This window comes from Melopsittacus undulatus, chromosome Z, assembly GCF_012275295.1.
Source record: "Melopsittacus undulatus isolate bMelUnd1 chromosome Z, bMelUnd1.mat.Z, whole genome shotgun sequence".
In the NCBI taxonomy this organism is placed as follows: Eukaryota; Metazoa; Chordata; class Aves; order Psittaciformes; family Psittaculidae; genus Melopsittacus; species Melopsittacus undulatus.
Window position 1 is genome coordinate 58,344,361 of NC_047557.1, and position 22,596 is coordinate 58,366,956.

Genomic DNA, 22,596 nt, shown 5'->3' on the forward strand with positions numbered 1-22,596 from the left:
CCCACAAGGGCTTCTTGCTTTCACGAACAAGGCCCTGCTTGCTGGTGAAAGCAAGGTCTGCATTGCACTTCTGCTCGTTGGCTCCTTTATCACTCAAGAAGGAATTTATCACCAGTGCATTCCAGGAGCCTACTGGATTGCTTGTGCCCTGCTGTCGTCCTTTCAACAGATAATCAGGGTGGCTGAAGACCTCCATGAAGACGAGGGCTTGTGAGCGTCAAGCTGCTCCTATCTGTCTGTAGAGGGCCTCCTTGTCTTGATTTTCCTGGTTGGGCAGCCTGTAGCAGACTCCCACTGTCATGTCTCCTGTCCCTGCCCTCCTTTTAATCCTGCCCCATAAACTCTGGGTCAGCTCCTCATCCATCCCCAGGCAGAGCCCTGTGTTGGTCACTGATGGAGAAGGTGACACCCTGTCCTTGTCTACCCAGCCAGTTCTCCCTAAAGAGCCTGTATCCTCCCATTCCAACACTCCAGTCTTTGGAGCCATCTCACCACATACTTGTAATGCCAATAAGTCATTATTGCAGGCATACTGCAGGCTTTTAAAGCTGGGCCTCTGATGCAGCTGACTTACTGGCTGGAGAGGCTGGTTTTTCCTTGTGTTGTTTTTCAGGTGCTCTCTTGCTGACCTGCGATCCCTTTACAGGCTCTAGGGATCTCTTGCTGGCACTAGCATCAAACTGGTTGTTATGGGATAGACTGAGATTCCCCTCAACCAGCAAGATTAGTTTAAAGCCCTCTTCACCAGCTGGGCAATCCTTTGAGCAAAGATGCTCTTCCCCTTCCCTGACAGATGGACCCCATCAGCTCCCAGTAGACCAGGTTCCTCAAAGCCAGTCACATGGTCTAAGTAGCATAGCAAAAAGACTGAATTTTATATATACATATTTTTTTTTCCTGCCTATCTCTCCTCTTCAGAGATACAATTTAAGGTTATGATACTAATGCTCAGTAGTGAGAAAAAAACCCAGGTCAACACCTCCCACAAGTTTAAAAAAAAACATAAAAAAAACCCTCAGAACTTTGCTCCTTTAAGTGAATTACATCATGATCAGATCTCTAAATTTAACACTGAAATCTCACCACATTTTTAGGTGGCTGGGGTTTCTTTTACTTAACTCTGATAAAAACAAGGCACAGTGGAATATCAATCAAATTAAAATGCAGAGATTTAGAAATCATAATAAGATACTCTGATACACACAGACCAATGCTGAGAAGCTGGGAGCAGACTTGGCTGCATCACCAACTGCTACCTGACAAAATACACTGAGATTGAGAAACAAATCTCTAAGGCCTCTGAATCAGAAGGCTCTTCCATGACTGAAGGAGAGCTATAGCTCTGGATTCTTTGCCTCTGTTCCTCTGTGTGACAGGCAAGTTCTGCTGAGGAAGAAGGACCCAAACAAACCACTCTGTAGTTTAATGCCTCTCTGGCATTAACTTTATCACTTTTCAGAAGCTTTCAGTTTTCAATTTCCCTGCCCTTCCTAGAAGTGATATTGCTGTAGCTGTACTGATCCTCTGGTTTCACAACAGGAGTATGTGAGTGCAATGTGTATTAAAACCAAAGTGAGTTGAGACTTGGAAGGGAGGAAGAGAAATTTTTTACTGAATTAGAGCCTGAGAAAGAAAGGTGTTTCTTCAACAAGTGTTTTGTTTAATTGTGGATCTTTTCCCTCACTATCCAGATCTGTAGTGAAAAGCTTTGTTAACTGGCAATAAATTGACTAAAATTTCCTGAACCAAGATGTTGCTCATGACACAGAGTACTCATATTTCTTCAGTCCTACATACTATGAAATCCGTTGTTAAAGAAAGGGGATCACAGGAAAGAAGTAGAGAAGCATTATTCACTGTAGCTGAACTGCCATTTGAACAGTAAGCTACCGTACTGAGGCAGCTGCATTAAGATTCTTATTAAAGGGCATGTTCAGGTGAAGTGTTAAAGCACTCTATGCAAACAGACACCTACACAGGGTGAGGGTGAGTGGGATGGAGGTAATAGGCACAACACCGCTAGACAGTTTTGGATATGGGAAGAGGCTCACAAGTGAATTAATGTGCCAGTGGAAAATAAAGCCAGTCGTGCAGGGAGCCACCATAAAGCAGATGCCACATCTTAAAATTCAAATCTTAGTTTATTCCCTGCTAGCTTCCCCATGGAGGCAGGCCTTAAGGGTCTCCTGAGAACTCCCATGGTGTGGGCTGCCTTTTCTGCCTGTTAGCTTCAGGAAAGGACAGATACACACTCAGACTTCTTTTCCCCCAGCTTAACCAAGTGGACACACATTTTCTCCCTCAGGACCACCTGTGGGGTCAGTCTCCTTTTTTGTCCCCACATAAAACAGTCTACAAAAACTTAGGGATCTGTCAAGTTAGCACAGTGATGGGGATGAGAGAAAGACATACAGCATTTTGAACTATATCCCCCTCTTTGATTGCAGAAAGGACAACTTATGTAACTCCTGAATGGGAGGGGGAACCCTATTTGACTCATTTGCTTCATTTTGTTTTAGAACTGCTGAACTGGGTTGCAAATGGCTGATAAAATCTAAGGAGCAAAGTCCTGCAGCCTAATATTACTATTCATCTACAGCCTGCTTCCCCAGTCATTCCTCCTTGTAGTTATGTTGATAAATCAGTTGCCTCCCTGTTTAATAAAGCATGTGGCAGTTTATTTAATCAGCTCTTGGCCCATTTTCTAATTAAGGGAGATAATGTGGACTCATTTGCTGCTATGGTGAACCTGGCAGGGCACAGGCTGTACTCAATGACTTGCATTAAAATTCAAGAGTGTTTGTAACGTCTGCCTTCTTTTTCAAACTCCTTCCCTTCTCTCTGCCCAGCTGAAGACAAAAATACAGATGTGTTATTTCTGAATTTCCACACTGCTGACACGCACACAAGCCCAGGACAGGCTGAAGCCTTGGGTGACATGGTTTAGTGTGATGTGTCTCTGCCCATGGCAGGGGGGTTGGAACTAGATGACCTTAAGGTCCTTTCCAACCCTAACTATTCTATGGAAGCAGGTGGAGTTTTGACAGTTTGCTGACATGTGTTTTCCCAGTGCAGGTGAAACATTTTTCTGGGAGACTCTGCATCATAGAATCATAGAATAGTTAGGGTTGGAAAGGACCTCAAGATCATCTAGTTCCAACCCCCCTGCCATGGGCAGGGACACCTCACACTAACCCATATTAACCAAGGCTTCATACAACTTGGCCTTGAGCACTGCCAGTGATGGAGCATTCACAATCTCCCTGGGCAACCCATTCCAGTACCTCACCACCCTAACAGTAAAGAATTTCTTCCTTAGATCCAATCTAAACCTCTGCTGTTTAAGTTTCAACCCGTTACCCCTTGTCCTATCATTACAGTCCGTAATGAATAGTTCTTCACCAGCATCCCTGTAGGTCCCCTTCAAATACTGGAAGGCTGCTATGAGGTCTCCACGCAGTCTTCTCTTCTCCAGGCTGAACAGCCCCAACTTTCTCAGCCTGTCTTCATACAGGAGGTGCTCCAGCCACCTGATCATCCTCGTGGCCCTCCTCTGGACTTGTTCTAACAGTTACATGTCGTATTTTATGTTGAGGGCACCAGAACTGCACACAATACTCCAAGTGGGGTCGCACAAGAGCGGAATAGAGGGGCAGGATCACAGCAAAGTTAATAACTGCATCATATGATGGTCCTAAAGATAACACTGTGAAAGAAGGGAATGCTGGAATGCACACACCAGTTGGAAGACATTAGCAGCTTGCTCTGCTGCTGGGCTTGGGCCACCTCCTGCACCAATGGCCCAAATCCTTTGTCTGTCCACATTAGAAGCCATAAGTGCAGCATTAGATCATTTGTGTGCTCTCTCTATTTCAATGTAGGCAAGGAACTTGTAATACCTGAAGATTGCCTCTCTTCCTACCTCTCAAATACCCTACCTTGGATCTTGCTTCTGACACATCACAGCACTTAACAGCTACAGCTAATCCAGAATCACTAGTCTGGCAGGGCAGTTCTCTTTTGCAGGCCCTCCTTCTGTCCCTTAGGACACATTCAGACAGCATAGTAAGCTCTTCTATGTAGAAAGAAACCACAGGTACATTGCAAATTATTGATACACGCCATATGCAGTGTCTTTCAGCACGCCTTGTGAACTGCTGAAAACAAGACCACCCATTTTGTCTGACTTTTTAGTGTTTTCTTCAATCCACATAAGCATACACATGTACCACACCTGCAACAGCTCCAATTCCTGTGAAAACCCAGGCAAAAAACACTTTGCCACACTTTCAGAAGTGTTTCATACCAACTATGAAATACACCTCCTTGCGATGGTGCCTTTATGTGGAACAACTGAAAACTTGACATGATCCTGGTCAGCCCTTTCTAAGAGAAACTGCTTTGAGCAAGGATTTGGACTACATGATATCCATAGCTGTCATCCAACCTCAGCCATCCTATGATTCTGTGGAGAAAAAAATCATAAATTCCACTGTTTCAAGCACTTCATCAATAGCTATACAATACCGTATTTCCAAACTCTGACACTTGGAGAAACATTGCCCTGATCACTTTTAAAGTTGGCTAAATGCTGCTAGTGAGGATTTACATGTAAACTGCTTCCTGAATTGTACCTTACTTTTCCTTCCCTGCTTACACTTTCATTTTATTTGCATTTGAAAGCAACAGTGAAAGCATTTCCATTTCTGGAGTCTTATTTTTGGAAACAATGAATTTAACTTTGATCTATTTCAGGCCAAAAGGAAATGTCTGGTTTTGTTATGCTGCTAATTGTCTGAACCTCTGTCTCACTTCACCTGTCTCACTTAGATCCAGAGTGTGCTCTGGATGTAACACACTCAATACCTTCACAAACACCTACTTAAAGATTTAAAAAAAATGAGCAATTCATCCTTACACAGACCACTCTTCCCTTCACATGAGTTTGAGTGATTCAAGGGTATCACGGTGTTACTGACTAATGAAAAAAGATAGAATAAAATTATATATAAAATATGTAATACAGGAAGAAGCAGAAGACAAATAAACCTCTATTTTCAAATGGCAGTATTTCCCACCTTATATTTTTCCACACAAAATACACTGCAGTTTTCTCTTTCTACTGAGCCTACTGAGCAGATGGAATGGGTCTATGGACAGGTGCAAGCATTTATCACTTTAAACTGCCTGTGTTCAACCATGGATATTACCAACAGAGGAAACTCACTGCAACAAGTGTTGGAAAAGGCTTAGTGAAAGGAGAAGAAAAACTTTCTGGAACTTTTCCCCCACCCCCACACTTACCAAAGGCTCTAGTTCTTTGCGGTCAATGAGATTGAACTCTGTCACAAAATAATAAAAATGCTTGTAGCAAGTATTGACGTGAGCCTCAGCCCCCATAACGATGATGCGGTCGAAGTGATGGATGTAGACGTGAACAAACACCCGAAAAAGTCGGCAGAGTATCTTCTTGCAGATCTGAAGGAAGTTCTTCGGAAAGGGAACACCTGTGAATAGAGAAGGTTGGATTGTCATAACCATCCTGTCATCCTCCCAAGACAATAGCTTTGGAACAAAGTGCGAGTTGGAAATGCAAATTAGCTTATGACTTCCTAGGCCTCCTTACGAATCTAGGAGGTCACTTAATGCACATATTTTTCTGACCACTAGCATCAAAGATAACCAAATACTTAAGCAACTTTAGTGGATCAAGACTGAGAGGTACTGGTTCTTTTTCCATGAATAATTTAATGGAGAAACATCAAGTATTGTAACATTCAGAAAAGTGATTTTCACTGCAGTGCACACTGTCCCATTAACTTCAATGGTTTTATGTGGAGACAGTGTTCTCACAGGAGAATGGATATTTGGTACATGAGCTCTGAATAACTCTGAGGGATACAGCAAGGCTGTGGGAGGCCCGAGGAAGCCTAAGCAAGCAAGATAAGAAGAAGCTGTAGTTCACTGAGTTATGAGAACTGTGGACTGTTGGCAAGCGTTCGAGGTCAAGTTCTCACACCTGTGCTTAACCAATTATATCTTAGTCACTAAGGGTCCTCAAGACGAGTATCCAATCATGATATGCCAAATTGCTGTAGGTGTGTGTAAGCAATAGTATATAAGGAGTTAATGCTTTGCAATAAATGGCTTTTTGTCTGATCATATTGATCTCTGACTGAGTCCTTTCCGCGGCAAATGGCGCCCAAACAGGGACCCTCTATAAGTTCACATTGAAACAGAAGAGGGTGTGAATCGCTGGGCCGTGAAGAAATCGGCTGGAATCGATCTGGCTGGACCAAGATCGGGAGGCAGAAGCCTCAGAGGAGGAAATCCTCAGATTGGAGCCTTGTGAGCCCGGAAGACACTGCGCAGTGCAAATAAGGTAAGCAGCCAGACGGTTGGAAGGGAGCTTAAGGATGGGAAACCAGTTAAGTAAAGAAGATGAAGCAATGCTTAAGCTCTTCCAACATATCCTCTCTGAGAGAGGGATAAAGTATGATGATGAAACTCTGAAGAGGCTTTTACTCTGGTGTAAAGAGAAAAAGCTAATTGTGGAGGTTGGTGAAGCTTTTAAGATTGAGACTTGTGACAAAGTTGGGGTGTGTTTGTGGGATGATATTTCCCAAGGGTCAAAGGAGGCAAGGCCCCTTGCCACACTGTGGTGACTGTTAAAAGAGACATTAACTGCTATGAAAGCTGAGAAGGAAGTAGCCATGTCTGCCTTTGCGACGTTTTCGGACTCGCCTGAGCAACAGCCGGCTGCTGCTGGCGCACCAGTAGCAGCCGGAGTGTTGGTTTTGGGTGAGGTAGCTCCAGCTCAAAAGCCCGTGCGTCAGAAAGTACGGATGTTTGAGGACCCAGTGCCCCACTCCTACCCCGCAATATGCGATGAAGGGGCTTGGGAGAGGGAGGGTGCGCGACCACAACCACCTATGGTTAATCCTTTTCATGATGCTACTGCCCCAGAGGCAGATAATAGCACTCCCCCGGCCCCCCACCCCCCACTCCCTACGGACGGGGAGAGAGAACCTTTTGAGAAGGATAATAAAACTCCCACTTTAAAACACCCCCCTTCGCCTTTGACACCAGCACTCGCATCGCTCCCGTCGGAGCCGCAAAATAGCCAGGAATGGCATCGCTGGTCAAAGCTGTTAGATCAAAAGCTACAAGATTTACGAGACCGCCTGGAGGAGCTGGGGCCTAAAGATAAGGAGCAAGCTCTCGAGCAATCCACAGAAGTTAACCCTTGTGAGGTGCCACTAACGCCAACTCCGGCACTCTCTCAGCAAGCTGCTCCCAGTGCCCTGAGATGGCATGGTCTTACTCAATATGCGATTATAGATGGCACTGTTTTACCGATTGATGTCCCCTCTGCATTTCCAGTTATTGTGAATGCCCAAGGGCAACCTCTCTGGACTCCTATGGATTGGAAGGCTATGAAAGAACTAAAAGGAGCAATTGCTCAATATGGGTTGTCTTCCTCATATACTCAACAGATGCTAACTGCCTTATTTTCTAGTATGGTGTTGACTCCTAGTGATTGTTAACAAATAGCTGCAATTTTGTTAACCCCCTCCCAGGTCTTACACTTTAAGAGTGGGCTTGAAGAGTTAGCTGCAAGAGCTGCTGATGACAACTTAGCTCGCAATCCCACTGACCCTTTACATGGTATCACATCTGACATGTTACTAGGGAGGGGCCAATTTTATCCTGATACAGTACAGACTCATATGAGGGTTGAGGTTTTATGGCAAGCACAGCAATTGGCATTAGCTGCCTTAAAAGCTGTGCCAGAGGCAGGAAAACCTAATCCCTCTTATACATCGGTAAAACAGGGAGCTACTGAGCCTTACATGCAATTTATCGATAGATTAACAGATGCTATTGGAAAGAATATTGATTTGGCATCTAATGCTAAAGAGTCTGTGCTTATGTCCTTAGCTATGGAAAATGCTAACCCGATTTGTAAGCGTATTTTACAGGCTTTGCCAAAATCTGCTGGATTACAAGAAATGATGGATGCATGCTCTAAGGTGGGCACAACAGAGGAAAAGGCGGAATATATGGCACATGCCTTTGCTGCTGCTGTCAGACCTCTTCTACAACAAGGTCAGGATGATTGAGGGGGCACGAAGGGTGTAAGATGTCATAATTGTGGACGGCTGGGACATGTTAAAAAACAATGCACTGCAAAGAAATGTCACCCCCCCCCGGGGCAGCGGCTCAAGCGTTTGTGCTAGATGTGACAGACATGGTCACACAGCAGCAGCATGTCATTCTAGGTTTAAGAAAGATGGAACCCTGTTGGGAAACTTGGTGGTAAGTGCGACGCCACCCTGCGCGATGACACAAAATCAGGGTGTCTGGACTGTGTCCCCTCTGCCACAGCAGGGAGTGCTGGAGTGGACGTGGAGACAGCAATAGATTTTACCATTACTGATACTTCTGTCCATTGCGTTCCATCTACATTAAGTGGGCCCCTTGGTCATGGGTTATGTGCTTTGCTATTAGGACGTTCATCAACATCCAGGACAGGAGTCTTTGTATCACCAGGTGTAGTTGATGCTGATTATACCGGAAACATTGGGATCATGGTACAGACACATGCACCCCCAGTACACATCCCCAAGGATTCTAAAATAGCTCAATTAGTTCCATTTGAAACAAAAGTTCCCCAGATGGGGCAAAAAATCAGAGGAAATCAGGCATGGGGTTCCACAGGAATCCCACACATTTTGTTTGCGTTGGATATTGCAAAGCACAAACCCGAGGACCAGGTCTCTATGCAGGGCCGTGATAATCAAATAATTAAACTGCTTATGCTAATCGACACGGGGGCTGATGTTACTATCATACCATATCGTCAGTGGCCAAAAGCTTGGCCCCTACAAACGGTTGCCACAGGAGTTGTTGGAATCGGAGGAATGCAATCAACAAATATTAGTACAGAATTGGTGGATGTCTTTCTATCTGATGGCAGTCATACACGCATCAGACCATATGTCATGCACTCTCCAATTGCATTGCTTGGACGGGATGCTCTTAGTCAAATGGGAATGAGATTGACTACAAAAATTTTTAATGGCAGCCATTGATGGACGGCCAACCTATAAATTCCGATGGCTTACTGAAACACCTGTATGGGTTGATCAATGGCCGCTGACAAAAGAAAAGCTCTCCCATATTCATGAATTGGTCGCTGAACAATTAGAAGCAGGCCATATTGTGCCTTCCACCAGCCCATGGAATACTCCTATATTTACCATCCCCAAGAAAAGTGGAAAATGGTGATTGTTACATGACTTGTGGGCTATAAATGCCGTCATGCAAGACATGGGTGCCTTGCAAGCTAGTTTACCTAGTCCCACTATGGTACCAGAAGGATGGGATTTAATAATAATTGATTTAAAAGACTGCTTTTTTCACAATTTCCCTGCATCCGAGTGATCGGGAAAAGTTTGCTTTCTCTGTCCCAGCAATTAACAAAGGAAAACCAGTAAAAAGATATGAATGGGTTGTGCTGCCTCAAGGTATGAAAAATTCTCCTACTATTTGTCAGCTTTATGTTTCCTGGGCATTACAGCCGATTCATCAATACTTACAGCACTGTTTAATTTACCACTATATAGATGATATTCTGATTGCAGGGTGGGATTTAAATAAGGACCACCTACTTGGACTATTACAATCAGAGTTGGCAAAGGCAGGTTTGGTCATTGCATCTGAGAAAATCCAGCGTGAAGCCCAGTGGAGATATTTGGGGTGGATTATTTCTGGAACTGAAGCCAGGCCCCAAAAGATTGAGATTACCTCAGGTATAAGAACCTTATCTGATGTTCAGAAATTGATGGGTGATATTCAGTGGATCCGTCCCTTATGTGGCATTACTAATGATGATTTGGCTGAACTGATGCCCCTATTGAAGGGCAAGCCGCATGCGGAGGGTAAAAGAGCTCTGTCAAAAATCCAGCAGGAGGCATTGGCCCATATCATGGCCAAGGTATATAACTCTTATGCCTCCCGATGGAATCCAGATTTCCCTATAACCTTGTTCATTATAAACAATGAATATCATCCATTTAGCCTGTTAGCACAATGGAACTTGCAGAAGACTGATCCCTTGTGTATATTAGAGTGGATCTTTTTACCTTATCGTTTGCGCACTACTGTCACTACGCGATTGGAAGCATTTGCCCTTTTAATCACGTGAGGCTGTGCATGTTGCCGGGAAATCCGAGGCAGTAATCCATCACAACTTTGTTTACCTCTTACCAAAAATATGGTTGGATTGGCACGGCAATCTTGCACCTGCCTTTCAAATTGCCTTAATTGATTTCTTTGGCCAAATTAGTGTACATTTTCCACCTCATAAATTGTTCATGGTACTAAAGAACAACCAATATGCGGATGCTACCTTTTATATCAGCAAGCCTGTTTCAAGTATAACTGTGTTTACAGATGCTAGCAAAAGCAATCACATAGCTGGATATGTTTGGCAAGTGGAGGATGGTTGGAAGGAACAGAAAATACCGGGCCAATCCACCGATTCACTACAAACATTGGAACTAAGTGCTGTCGTTGCGGTGTTCCAATGATGGCCTGATGCACCACTTAATATCTTCTGTGACTCCTTATATGTTGTAGGAATTGTTCAGCGTCTAGAAAGGGCAATTTTACAAGAGGTTATTAACCGCAGATTGTGGACTCTGTTGAAAATTCTGTTACATCTTGTAAATAGTCATAAATGTGAATATTTTATTATGCATATTCGCAGCCACTCAGGCCTTTCCAGAAGCCTTTGTGACGGGAATGATAAGGCAGATAAATTAGTTGCTCCGGCATGGGCAGGGCCACCAGTAGATATTTTTCAACAAGCCCGGACATCTCATGCTTTCTTCCACCAATCGGCAAAAATGTTGGTTCGACAGTTTGCCCTGTCCTTGACAGATGACCGAGGTATTCTACAGTCTTGTCCTGACTGTCAGGGCCAAGCAGTGGGCATAGGCCTTGGGGTTAATCCTTGAGGCCTTCAACCTCTTCAGCTTTGGCAGATGGTGTGTGTAAGCAATAATATATAAGGAGTGAATGCTTTGCAATAAATGGCTTTTTGTCTGATCATGTTGTTCTCTGAGTCCTTTCTGCAGCAGTTTTACAACCCAATATGGCTGTTTTGCATACTGATAAGACACAGAGCTCACCCTAGAAGTGATACTCTCCTTCCGCGGAAAGAACTCAGTCAGAGATCAATATGATCAGACAAAAAGCCATTTATTGCAAAGCATTAACTCCTTATATATTATTGCTTACACACACCTACAGCAATTTGGCATATCATGATTGGATACTCGTCTTGAGGACCCTTAGTGACTAAGATATAATTGGTTAAGCACAGGTGTGAGAACTTGACCTCGAACGCTTGCCAACAGTCCACAGTTCTCATAACTCAGTAAAATACAGCTTCTTCTTATCTTGCTTGCTTAGGCTTCCTCGGGCCTCCCACGGCCTTGCTGTATCCCTCAGAGTTATTCAGAGCTCATGTACCAAATAATCAATTCTCCTGTGAGAACACTGTCTCACACTCTCCTACTCATCACATTCAATAGCAACATTTCAATAGCATCACATTTAATGATGAATTTGAAATAACTTGTTTGAAGGACACACCCCTTTACTTTCACTTTCCTCCCAGCTGTGTGTACCAATCTGGCTGCTCTTTAATAGAAAAACTCTTGAGATGACACAGGGACAGCTCATCCAAAATACCTTAGAAGTTAAACCACTTCACAGCCAGAGACTCCAAAGCAGCAGCAAAAGCAGTATTTGCAAGTAACAGTGAGGCATCCACAGTGTGGCACTAATAATTCCTTCAAAACTGCTCTTCATTAAATACTGGTGAATTGCATGGCTTTGTGTACTCAGCTGCTCCAAAAAGCTGAAGAGTTCATCTTCTTTTACGATTGTCCCTCAGACATGATGACTTTAGTGCCATTGTCAAAACTGTACTGTTACTTTTCTTTGCTGCACATCCCCCTGACTTCTTATAGTTCATGTTTTAGTCAGATCTCAACTACCTAACTGTAAGTTATTGCTTCTTTTACAACAAAAAACAAACATCACAGCTAGCCAGTCCCCATACCCTCTAAAAGCCCAACTCATGCTCAACAACAAAAACTTTTATTATTTGAGGAAAGAAGCTGAAGATAGTAGATTTAATACTGTTGCACAGCTTTCTGTTTTTCAAATTTTAGTCTCGTTAAATTAAATACTGCTCAGCACTCACAAGAATGTGAGATAATGGACAAATTGCCCAGTTTCATTGAGGGGGGACATGAATGACATACAGTGACAATTTCCATACCAAAAGCAGATTTTTGATTATATATATTACATATATTATCAGCTGTGGCTGTGCCAGTCTGGGTCCCATCAACAGAAAAATACACCTTATTTTCAATTCCTTAGTCAAGGATGGTACCAGGGTATATGAACTGCAGATGTGAGCACTGCTGCGTTTGTTACCATGGAAGTAACATAGAACATTAGCATTGTAGAAGTATCCTGCTCAGTGTACCCCTGAACTGCCTCTAGATGTGCCACTGCTGAGGTGCAAATAATGTGGGAAAGTGCTTAGAGTTCTTTTTGCCTGTACTGGCTTAATCAGAGGCGAATCCTTTTGATGTAATTTCAAGCAGCTTTAGAGATGCAGTGCAGCTCTTCTTACTCTTTATGTGTTAACCAGGAACCAGTGAAATGGTCACATCTATCAAAACAAACCTTTATTTCCTTAAGAAATGTTTGCTTTGTGTTGTCACATCCATTAATCTTAATCCTAGAGCTAATATCAAAGGTCCCAGAGGACGAGGCCTGAATGCTCGAACATGAGCTGAGACATTGCTAAACTATGGAAATGATAATACGTACAGCTGTCTTGTCAATACTTGAATCAAAAAGCTGCTCAATTAGCCGAACACCTGAGTTATAAAAAATGATTGTTGCTATTTCCAAGGGTAAAATAAATACAATCTATCAAAAAACATAACAGAACCCCCAGTTAGTTGCTTATTAACTAGGGGATCACATTTCTGCTACCAGCATATGGCTAAATTCAGGAATGATTACAGCAGCAGCCTGCTTTACATTTTTGTAAAAGCTACCCAAACCAGAAATTTAAAATATTAAGCCTTAATAAAGGGTAAAGGCAATAGCTAGCACTTGTCACTGCAAACTGGCTCATTGAACAGTCATAAAAATTCTTTAAGGTGCTGTATGTTCTGATCCAGAACAGGTATGTCCCAAAATGAAGAAAAATTACTTTCATCTCCCACGGGACTGACCTGATTATGACTAAAGAATGTTACTATACTGAAGAAACTCATGCTTCTGTATTAACTGACTAAAACACGATGAATAAGCCAAGCTGAAGAATCCTTTTAACTTCTCTGCAGCCCATGTTCCCACTTAACAGTTACAGGCAGTAAGTGCAAAGGCCATAGAGCACTGTTTCTGCTGCATGTGAGGACTTTCATCTGACAGCTTTTTAGATGTGTTAGGCAGTCAATCTGAGGAGATGTAAATAACACACAGGAAAAAAAAATAGCTGGTGCAGAGCAGCTTAGGGTACATAATTAACTTGCAGTGTCCCCACTGCCCCTCACATGCATTAAGTTTTCAGACAAGCTGTGTAGTTTCACTTGTCACTGCGGAACTTCCCCAATTTTTCAAAGCTATCACTGTTTCATTTATTCTTAAATAAACAGTGGAACACTGCTGCTATCACAGTGTTATTAACTAGGTAGAGCAGAATCCGTAATGGCTCTCTGACTTCCTTTCCTGCAAAACTGGTTTACAAACTGACACAGTGTCCTAAACAGTTAAAAGGTGTCTCTTTGTGCCACTGAAAGCAATTGGAGAGCCTGCCAGCCAGCCTGCCCCTGGAGTGCACACCAGGTTCAAAGCCTGGTCATCCTCAAGGTATGGATTAGCATATGGAGGCTGCTGCAGCACTAGTTTAAACATACACTCTGCTGCCCTTTGTGTTCAAAATTAGACAAAACAAACAAACAGAAAAGATAGAAATCTGGTCTCAGAAAAAAAAAAAAACAACCTCTAATACAACAGAACAGATCCTGATCTCAGTTACAGCAGGATGAACCCAAAGTAATGCCATTAAAAAAAAGGAAAAAAAGTTAAATGATTCTCGATTTTATACTCTGAGGTCAGAATTTGGCCTAATGTTTTGTTCCCACTGCAACTGCTACAGTTATAAATAAATCAGCTACAGAACATAATCATTATGAATGGCTCTTGGGAATGGAGCAGCTTACATTTAGATCCTTAACTTGCTAAGGAGTCTGTTCTCTGTTTTTCAGCTCAGCCACAGTGGCCTTTGCCTTCTTCCCCTCTAAGCCCTCATTTAACATTTAAAATATCCAAGAATAAAAATGATTCTCTGACTATTTGTAAGGTGATACCTTAAAGAGATACAATGTAAACCCACCAAACTAGACTGCTAAGTTATGGTTAATAAAAGACAAAGAAATACAAAGATGACACTGAAATTTTTTGAGCTATCTGCCACTTGCTGAAAGAATTTCTGGATGAGTGAACTTACAGCTTTGGTTCATTCATAAGCTGAGTCCCAGTGCTGCTGTATGAGAAGAAAATAACTTGGTATTCAAAACCCCAGAGCTACCCATTACGTCCCAAGGATGTTCAAGCAGCTTTGAAACATCCCAGTCACAGAGTAGAAGCTCCTTTGATTCAGTTACAAATGTAATTGGGAAACAATTCAGTGAGAGGTTGTTAGGCATGGTATAACCAGTAACAAACACCACCAGCATGACTGTACCCATTTGTAGAATCACAGAACAATCTGAGTTGGAAAGGACGAAATCCCCTGAAATGGACAGGAACACCTCCCACTAGACCAGGTTCCTCAAGGCCTAATCCAATGTGACCTTGAACACTGCCAGTGGTGGGGCAGCCACAACTTCCTTGGGCAGCCTGTTGGCAATACTGGGCAGTGCTCTCACAGTAAAGAATTTCTTCCTTATATCTAACCTAAATCATCCCTCTTTGCTTGTCTCTGGAGTATGTGCTGCACTTGCCTGTTCTGTACTGACAGACTTCCCCTGCAAAAAAGCTGCATCCATATACCTTGGTGACAGATGCACCACAGCAGTGCAGGGGAACAATCACAACACTTCCTCTCTGTTTCAATCTCCCTGTACTCTCTTCACCTTTTTGCTTCTGTTGACTTGCTGGAAAAGGCTGCTCTTAAGATGAGCAGGAATCTACAGCTCCCAAAAGTCAACCTGTCTGATCCATTTACCATGCTCTTTTCCATAAGAAAATGGAGGCATTTTCCCCTTCCTTTTGAAATCAGCCTGGTATCCACTGCTCTCTGTAAGCTATCAACTTTGCTTCTTACACATTCTTAGTTTGATATCAGGTGATTTGTTCCTGTACAGAGTGAGCGTCCAGACACGATCTATCAATTACCAGACAGACATATATGACAACTGAAGACAGTGTTATGGCCTTCTTATGATGCTCACTCTCGAAAAGCTGTATTACAGTGGCTATCTGCTCAAAAGGCTGGTTACAATAACACGGAAGAATGTGTTGACCATCTTGTGCTGTGATTACCAGTAAGTCAGTGGCATGTTTGTTTAAAACACTGATGCCATGACGAAACCCCACTGATACAACATCTGTTTTTCGCATGATGCAAAGACTCCACTGGGATAAAATAGAGACTAAATGTTAAAGAAACTAAATTAGGTGAGGATAAAGGAGAGTAACTAAAGGTCTGAGATTCAGGCAACAGGCAGAAAGTCTGTCTCATCTGATACACAAAAATCTTGACTCTTCTTACTTCAATGTGTATCATAACCTCCTCTGATGTTAGAGAGAAAACAGAAGAAAAGTGATGATACAATTTGTCTTTGTTCCCTGATTATCCCAAGGCAAGAGTCAGAAAGTATATGGTCCCAAAAAGTCAATACAGAGGAACCAGAGGGAAGGATCCAGACCTTTTGCCCTGTAATGTTACACGCATTTCTCGACTGACTCACACTCCCCCCTCTAACATGCAATGAAAATGATTGCTCAGTTAAATATTCTGTGATGCCAGATGATGAGTATTTTTGAGCTTCTGTACTTGTGTGGTTTGTAGTCTTGCTTTACTCAAGGGAACCTGGTGAGCCCTTTAGCAATTATGTTCAGAAATTTCACTGCACGTTTGAAAATCCTTTTACAGGCCACAATCACAATTCATTCATTTTTTAAAATACACATATGGTAAAAAGGAGAGACTCCCTTCTCCACTGGCAAAAGGATTCACACTATAGTATTGCAAACATAGCTCAGAAACACATCAATCTGCTAAAGTAATTTTTCCTGGTGTTGTAATACACAGCATGAAAACAGCGTTACCAGACACTAACAATCTGGCAGAAGGCACCTGAACAAAACCCCTACTGCCCTCCTCCTACCCTGTTTTTTCTTCTCCTATCCTTTATCAAAGTACAAAGACGACCAAAGACACCCTTAGCTACTGCTAGAAGCTCTGCTACAAAAACTCCTATCCTGATAGAAGTAGATGTTAAATGTTATCTCAATGTGTTAGTCCAGGAAATGTTTGTCTCAAGGGCCAATGAAAACAATGTCAGTTTTGCTGGACTTTGTTCCTCACATAGATAACCAGACAGCTGCAAAATACTCTGGATAAACTAGAGTACCTCCACCTGATACTGCTCTCCTTTCTGTTCTCAGAGATTAAGAAAGCATATCTCAACACTTGAGATATGACTTTCTAAGCAAAAATGATGTCCTTCTTTTAAGCAGGACTGTCTCTAACAGTGAATAAATCAGCAGGCAGGCCCACTGACAGATCTTCAACAAAGGTACTCTCCTGCAGTCCTGCAGGTAACTCTAAATGGAACAGTGTACACCTCAGAAAATTGTTTGAGGCTTTGCACTATTTGAACATCCACAATGGCTGTATATCAAAAAATGGGTGATGGTACTGAATTTTTGCTATATAATTACCAATTTCACCAGAGTATGCAAAGCACCTAAATTTACTGTCACTGAAATTAGAGGACAAAGTGACCTAAATCCTTGGACTGCATAAGCCAGATCTCTTGAATTTTAAGCAAATTTGCAATGGCTGTTCCTGACTACAATCTTAACTTATTGATATTACTTCTGCTTCTGCTGCTGCAGAGGAACAGAAGAGAAAAATAACAATGCCAGAGAGCAGAATGCTCCTGTTGCCTGTACCAAGCATAGCTAGTCTTACCCCAGATAACAATCTGATAAAACCGTAAGAATAGATCTGCAGGTCTGCAAGGCAATGAGAACAGTGAATGTCATAAAAAGCTGCACAGTCATGGTTGTGTGCCCTGGAAGACTGATCTTCACCATAGTAACAAAAAATTTGTTGGAGTACTGCATTCAAACAATTTTATGTGGCAATAATGTATACATAGTCTAAAAAAGGCTTGGAGATGCAGTAGAATAATTCAGAGCTCTCCCTGCTTTAGCAGAAACTATAGTACAGGTGAACAAAATGCAGCCCATTCTCAGACAGAAGATATAGCTGCCATTTGGCAGTGTAACAGCTTAGGATGGGAAAAATTAGCCCAGCAAATGAATGCAAGGAAAAAGTATTTACAAACACTCTAACCCAGCCAGGATATCAATGGAAGAACTTTTCTCCCCAAATGGCAAAGTTCTGTTAACAGCTTTTTTCCTACAATACTTACCACAGGCTGACAATCTCAGAGTAATGGCATGGTTTCATCTTTCCATGCAGAGTGCACCATTACCCAGAATGGCTTTCATTTTTGTTATTAACTTCTGATGTCTTCAGGAAATAAACATTCTAGCTCCCCATTAATTTTACAGGGACATTGGAAGAAACATGCTGTTCTAAGGGCTCCTCTCAGGCTTACTGATGCAGTAAGATGCAGCAATATAAAACATTATCAGGAGCAACAAGCAACATGGTCTTGGAGATGGGCTCAGAATCAGATAAAACAGCCGCCTGTCCCCAAGACACAGATGTTCCAGCAGTTAACTGAAAAACAGAGCCCTTACATCTGCCAAAACTCATGGCATGACATTAACAAGTAACTGTACTTCAAAGATTAATATCACAAAAGAAACATGCATTCTTCAGATTATTACTGTGCTAAATTTCTTTTCAGTTGGCCATTAGAAGAAACATTCAGATAGTTCTACCACTTCAGATCACATATCTTTTGTCTCCTACTGCAAGTCATTTTCTGTCCCTTTAATACCTGTGTTGACTTTGGGATCTTGTATGTGTATGAGAATACCCTCATTGCACACTGGTAGTTCATTGGAAAGCTGATTTAGAAGTTTAAATACATTATTTTTCTCTCCAGTAAAATGTAGCTCTTCCATGAAATAGGGAAAGACAATTACATAGCACTGTGGAAGGGATGTTGAATAGAAGATTGGAAGTTTTGATCCAGAAAACTAAGTACAAAAAACCGAAGAACATAACTTTGGTCCCTGACTTTGATTGATTTTACAACAGCTCAGCCTGGAATAAAGTCCAGCATCCTGGGAGAGAATTCTGCTGGCTGATAATAAGTGCTAGTTGGGGCTTTTCAATCTGCTTGTACATGTTTAAGTATTTTTGCTTCAATAACATTGGATCTGAGGGTAACACAACAGATGTTTTTCACTACTCTGTTTTTACAACTATTAAAAGGCTGTAAAATGGAATGACCTCTTCAGCTGAAGAAAAAAAGAGCCAAGCAAGCAGCTCCCAGCACACTCAGGCAATCCCAGAGCTAAGCCAGATCCACTCTTCTGAAGTCTGTAACTGCAGTGAGCTACTCTGTCTTCAGCTGTCAATTCATGCCCTTGTTCCACTAGCAACCTCTCAGGCACTCTAAATTATAGCTCTCTTGTTTTCTCAGAACTGCCTTACTGGAAGAGGTCAGTCCCTCTCTCCCATGTAAATGCTAACTGATGTTCCAAAAGGATATGCAGCTTTTCTCTGCGGAAAGCTCAGCACATGCCTGGTATACACTGGTTCCATCAGGTTCAATACCAAAGGCAGTTGTCATTTCGGAGCACAGCCAGAGAAGGTAGTAGTGCTGTCTTTTATATATCAGTCAGTTTTTTTGGCAGTATTTCCAGAGTTAAAGACACTCAAACTTCTCTCTATTGTTTTGCAGGGAAGTATATTTAACAGAAAACTGATGAATCTGGGCAGCTGCACTCTTTGTGCTACCTTGAAGCCACTGTGCTGAAACAAGGGAAGACTCTGTAGCCCAGTGGGTAAAGTCCTGCTCCTGGAGGTGCTCCTGCATTTTGCAGTAACGTACTCATGTTGAATCTTTCTGGAATAGGAACCAGAGTACATGGGACTCTACACTTACAAATGGCAGCACCATCCATGGGATTTCAGCGTATGTCAGCAGGCACACACAAATCCACACAGATAAACTCATCCACACACACTCATACTGTGAAGCCTGTGAAAAAGCTGTCATGCACTGACAGGTCAGCAGTGCAATTCCAAAACAGGAGCTGAAATAATATAAAAATGATTTGAGTATTTTTTGATTGCACATGCCCCTGTAAGACCATCTTTCTTATTAAAGTATGGGCTAAAGACACTTGGATGTATGAGGCACTCAAAACCTATTACTGTCCATGCAAAGGAGTTACTATTACTTAAAAAGATTCTTCCAATATGTCATAAATGGATAAGACCTGTCTCTTCATCTGCTTAGGGCTCCATTTGGTACCTGGAAATCAAGGGAAGCTTTGCCACTGATTTCACTGAAAATGAGTCTGGGAAAATGAACAGCAAGGAAGCATATCCTGATTCTTATAAAGCATCATGAAGCTAACTAAGCAGCACAATATTATCTTAATGTCACTAGCAAAAGATGATTGCAGAAAATAATTCACAAGTTGCATTACTTTGACCTGAACCAACTTCTTCTGCAAGATTTATCTGCTAATAAAAATTCTGAATGAAAGTCAGTAAAAATCAAATGCACTACAGGATCAAAAGTTTTCAAAGAGATCAAATGAAATTAATATTTTAAAACATACCTAGCAAAAAAAAGTTTGGTTTGCTTTACTATCAAAATCAGTTGAGGAACAGGCGTGCCCTGCTTTAACTAGGGTAAAATTTTCTCTTTTTCTCAGATATTTTACAGGGTTAATATACTTTGAATCCTTACATAATTCAGCATCCATCCTTCAATTCCCTCTCACCACAGCTTGGAACATCAATGATTTTTGACAGCTTCGAAGAAACACCTCAGTCCCCACTAGTTATGGGCAACACCACCTTATCAAAACAAGTGTTTGGCCTGTTTTCAGCAATAACAGTTATCTCTTTCCCTCTTATTGGCTGGTGATGGCTTCAGGATAAACAACAACAACTAAAACATCAGTGTGCTATAAACACTATTCTCAGACTAAAGCCAAAACACAGCACTGCACCAAGTATTAGGAAAAAAACTTATCTATCCCAGCCAAAACCAAGACACTTCCACAGTTGCAGTAAAGTGCCGCCATCTGTAAATACAGACAGGCTCGTTGAACCTCAAAAGTAGATTTCTACAAACACTAACAAAACACTTGTGAACTTAGACAATGTGTTCTTTAGGCAAGCGGCTATTTGTACATGCCCTGAGATCCAGGTTCATCTATTGGCTTTAAGAATTAACACGACTGAGGGCAGAAGAAAGTACTGAGGAGGCTTTTCAGCCTAACACTCATATTCAGCACATATTTGTGCTTGAAAACATTATAATGTTCAAAGAGAAAATTATTACAGAATGTGTTCAACAAACTGCTGCAACAAACATGCTATATTGAATGTAAAAACCTAGACAAAATAGTGGTAAGAAGACAGAGATGGCTGTTACACTCCATTTAGCCATAACAGACTGATACTACAGTACAGTGTTCTTCAACATGTGTGGCACAGAACTTCACATACTAATTTTGCACCAAGTCATACCTTCTGGCTATACCATGGCTGTGAATTTGAAAAAATATTTTAAACATGAACACTAAAAACAGAATCCAAAAGACTTAAACTAAATAAATTAATTTAAAAATCTGCTCTTTTTCAGTTGCTAACACAGTCTGAAGGTTCAGTCAAAGGTGCCTTTTAAGTTGTGTTTAAGTTTGCATACAAGATGACTGAAGAGCACATAGAAGCATCACACTGATCCCACTGTGTGTTCATTCATTCAAAATTTGCTATGGATGGTTCTTTACAAAAGACTTTGCTACAGTTTTAGAGCTCCTCCAGACCATCACTGAGTCACAGTAAGTCCCAACAGAAGTCTTGCCACTGCTGTGGAGAAAATCACCTAACAACCAAGTAAATGGCAGATATAGATCTCTGTCTCTATATAGATATATAGAGATTTATATAAATAAAAAGAAAAAGCTCTCCCTGGGTACAGATCATGAAGCAGTATATACAGTCCATAATACCTTCACTTGCTTCCTAGCAGTAAACTTCGGGTTAGAATAAAGGCTTCACCAACCCCTGAATCAGAGCTATTTGTGGCTCCCTATCAAATAAAACAAATCTGTTTACAGCACAGATGTTTTCAGGATGCACTACGAAGCACTAAGCAGCTGCAGTATCTCCAGCCAGCTTTCTGGTGCAAAAAGGAGAACATGCAGCAGCTCTGAAATACTAAAAAGAGAAACCCAAGTGCAAAATATGTAGCCTCATTAGTCAGCATACAGATCAACCTTCCAGATCCACTTGTCTTTAAATTATTGGTTTCAGTTAGATATAAATGGTTCCAATTCAGAACATACAATTAAAACAATTATTTTGACAAAAGCTCTGTGTGACAAAGGACAATTTCTGCCATTCTGATTGATAATCGCTTTAGAAACCCCACAGTGTGGGGGAAAAGTGGAGAAAACATGGCCTCTGAAGGTAACTTCCCTAAACTAGTCTTTGACTATGCATTTGTGCTAAAGCATCACATTCCTGTTGTCAGAAACGGGGGGGGGGGGGGGGGGGGGGGGGGGGAAGGGGCCGGGAGGAAGAGCATCAGTAAAAAAAAAAAAAAACAACACATAATGTAAGAATATAATGATGGAAAAATCCCTTACACTACCATTGTCCATTTTCTGTCGTTGCAGAGGCATAAGTGTGCAACTGAGGAGGCACAGCTGAAATACAAGCTAAATATTAAATATATAATGTAGTGGAATCACAGGGCTACATCCCACCTGCTTTGTGCTTTCTTTCTTTCTTCATTCTGTCTTTTGCTCTACTTCCTTTGTATTTTTCTCATGTTAGCACCAAAATATTGCTCCATACAAGTAGTGGATTTCAAATGTAGCTCTGCCAGCCTCTAAGGCTGGCCTTCCTCCTCCTCTTGGTGCTTTGTATAAAAGAAAACTTTTATAGAGTCAAGTTTTTCATCCAACAGCCTGATCTGGTTTTGATGCCTTATCAAGTTTCCTCATTAGCTTGACTATTTTTGTGAATTTCCTTGTGCCAGTCAATTTATTTAGCATTTTTTTGTTTTACCACAATTTGTAGTATTCTCT

At 41.8% G+C, this 22,596-nt stretch overlaps 1 protein-coding gene across 1 annotated transcript in view; it reads right to left on the reverse strand.

Moving 5' to 3' along the window:
* MOB3B (MOB kinase activator 3B) overlaps positions 1–22,596 on the reverse strand; it is a 99,401-nt gene that overhangs the window by 19,473 nt on the left and 57,332 nt on the right. Inside the window, exon 3 of the mRNA XM_031054245.2 lies at positions 5,305–5,507. Within this exon, the coding sequence (XP_030910105.1) occupies positions 5,305–5,507 (203 nt within the window). The remainder of the gene's footprint in view (positions 1–5,304; positions 5,508–22,596) is intronic.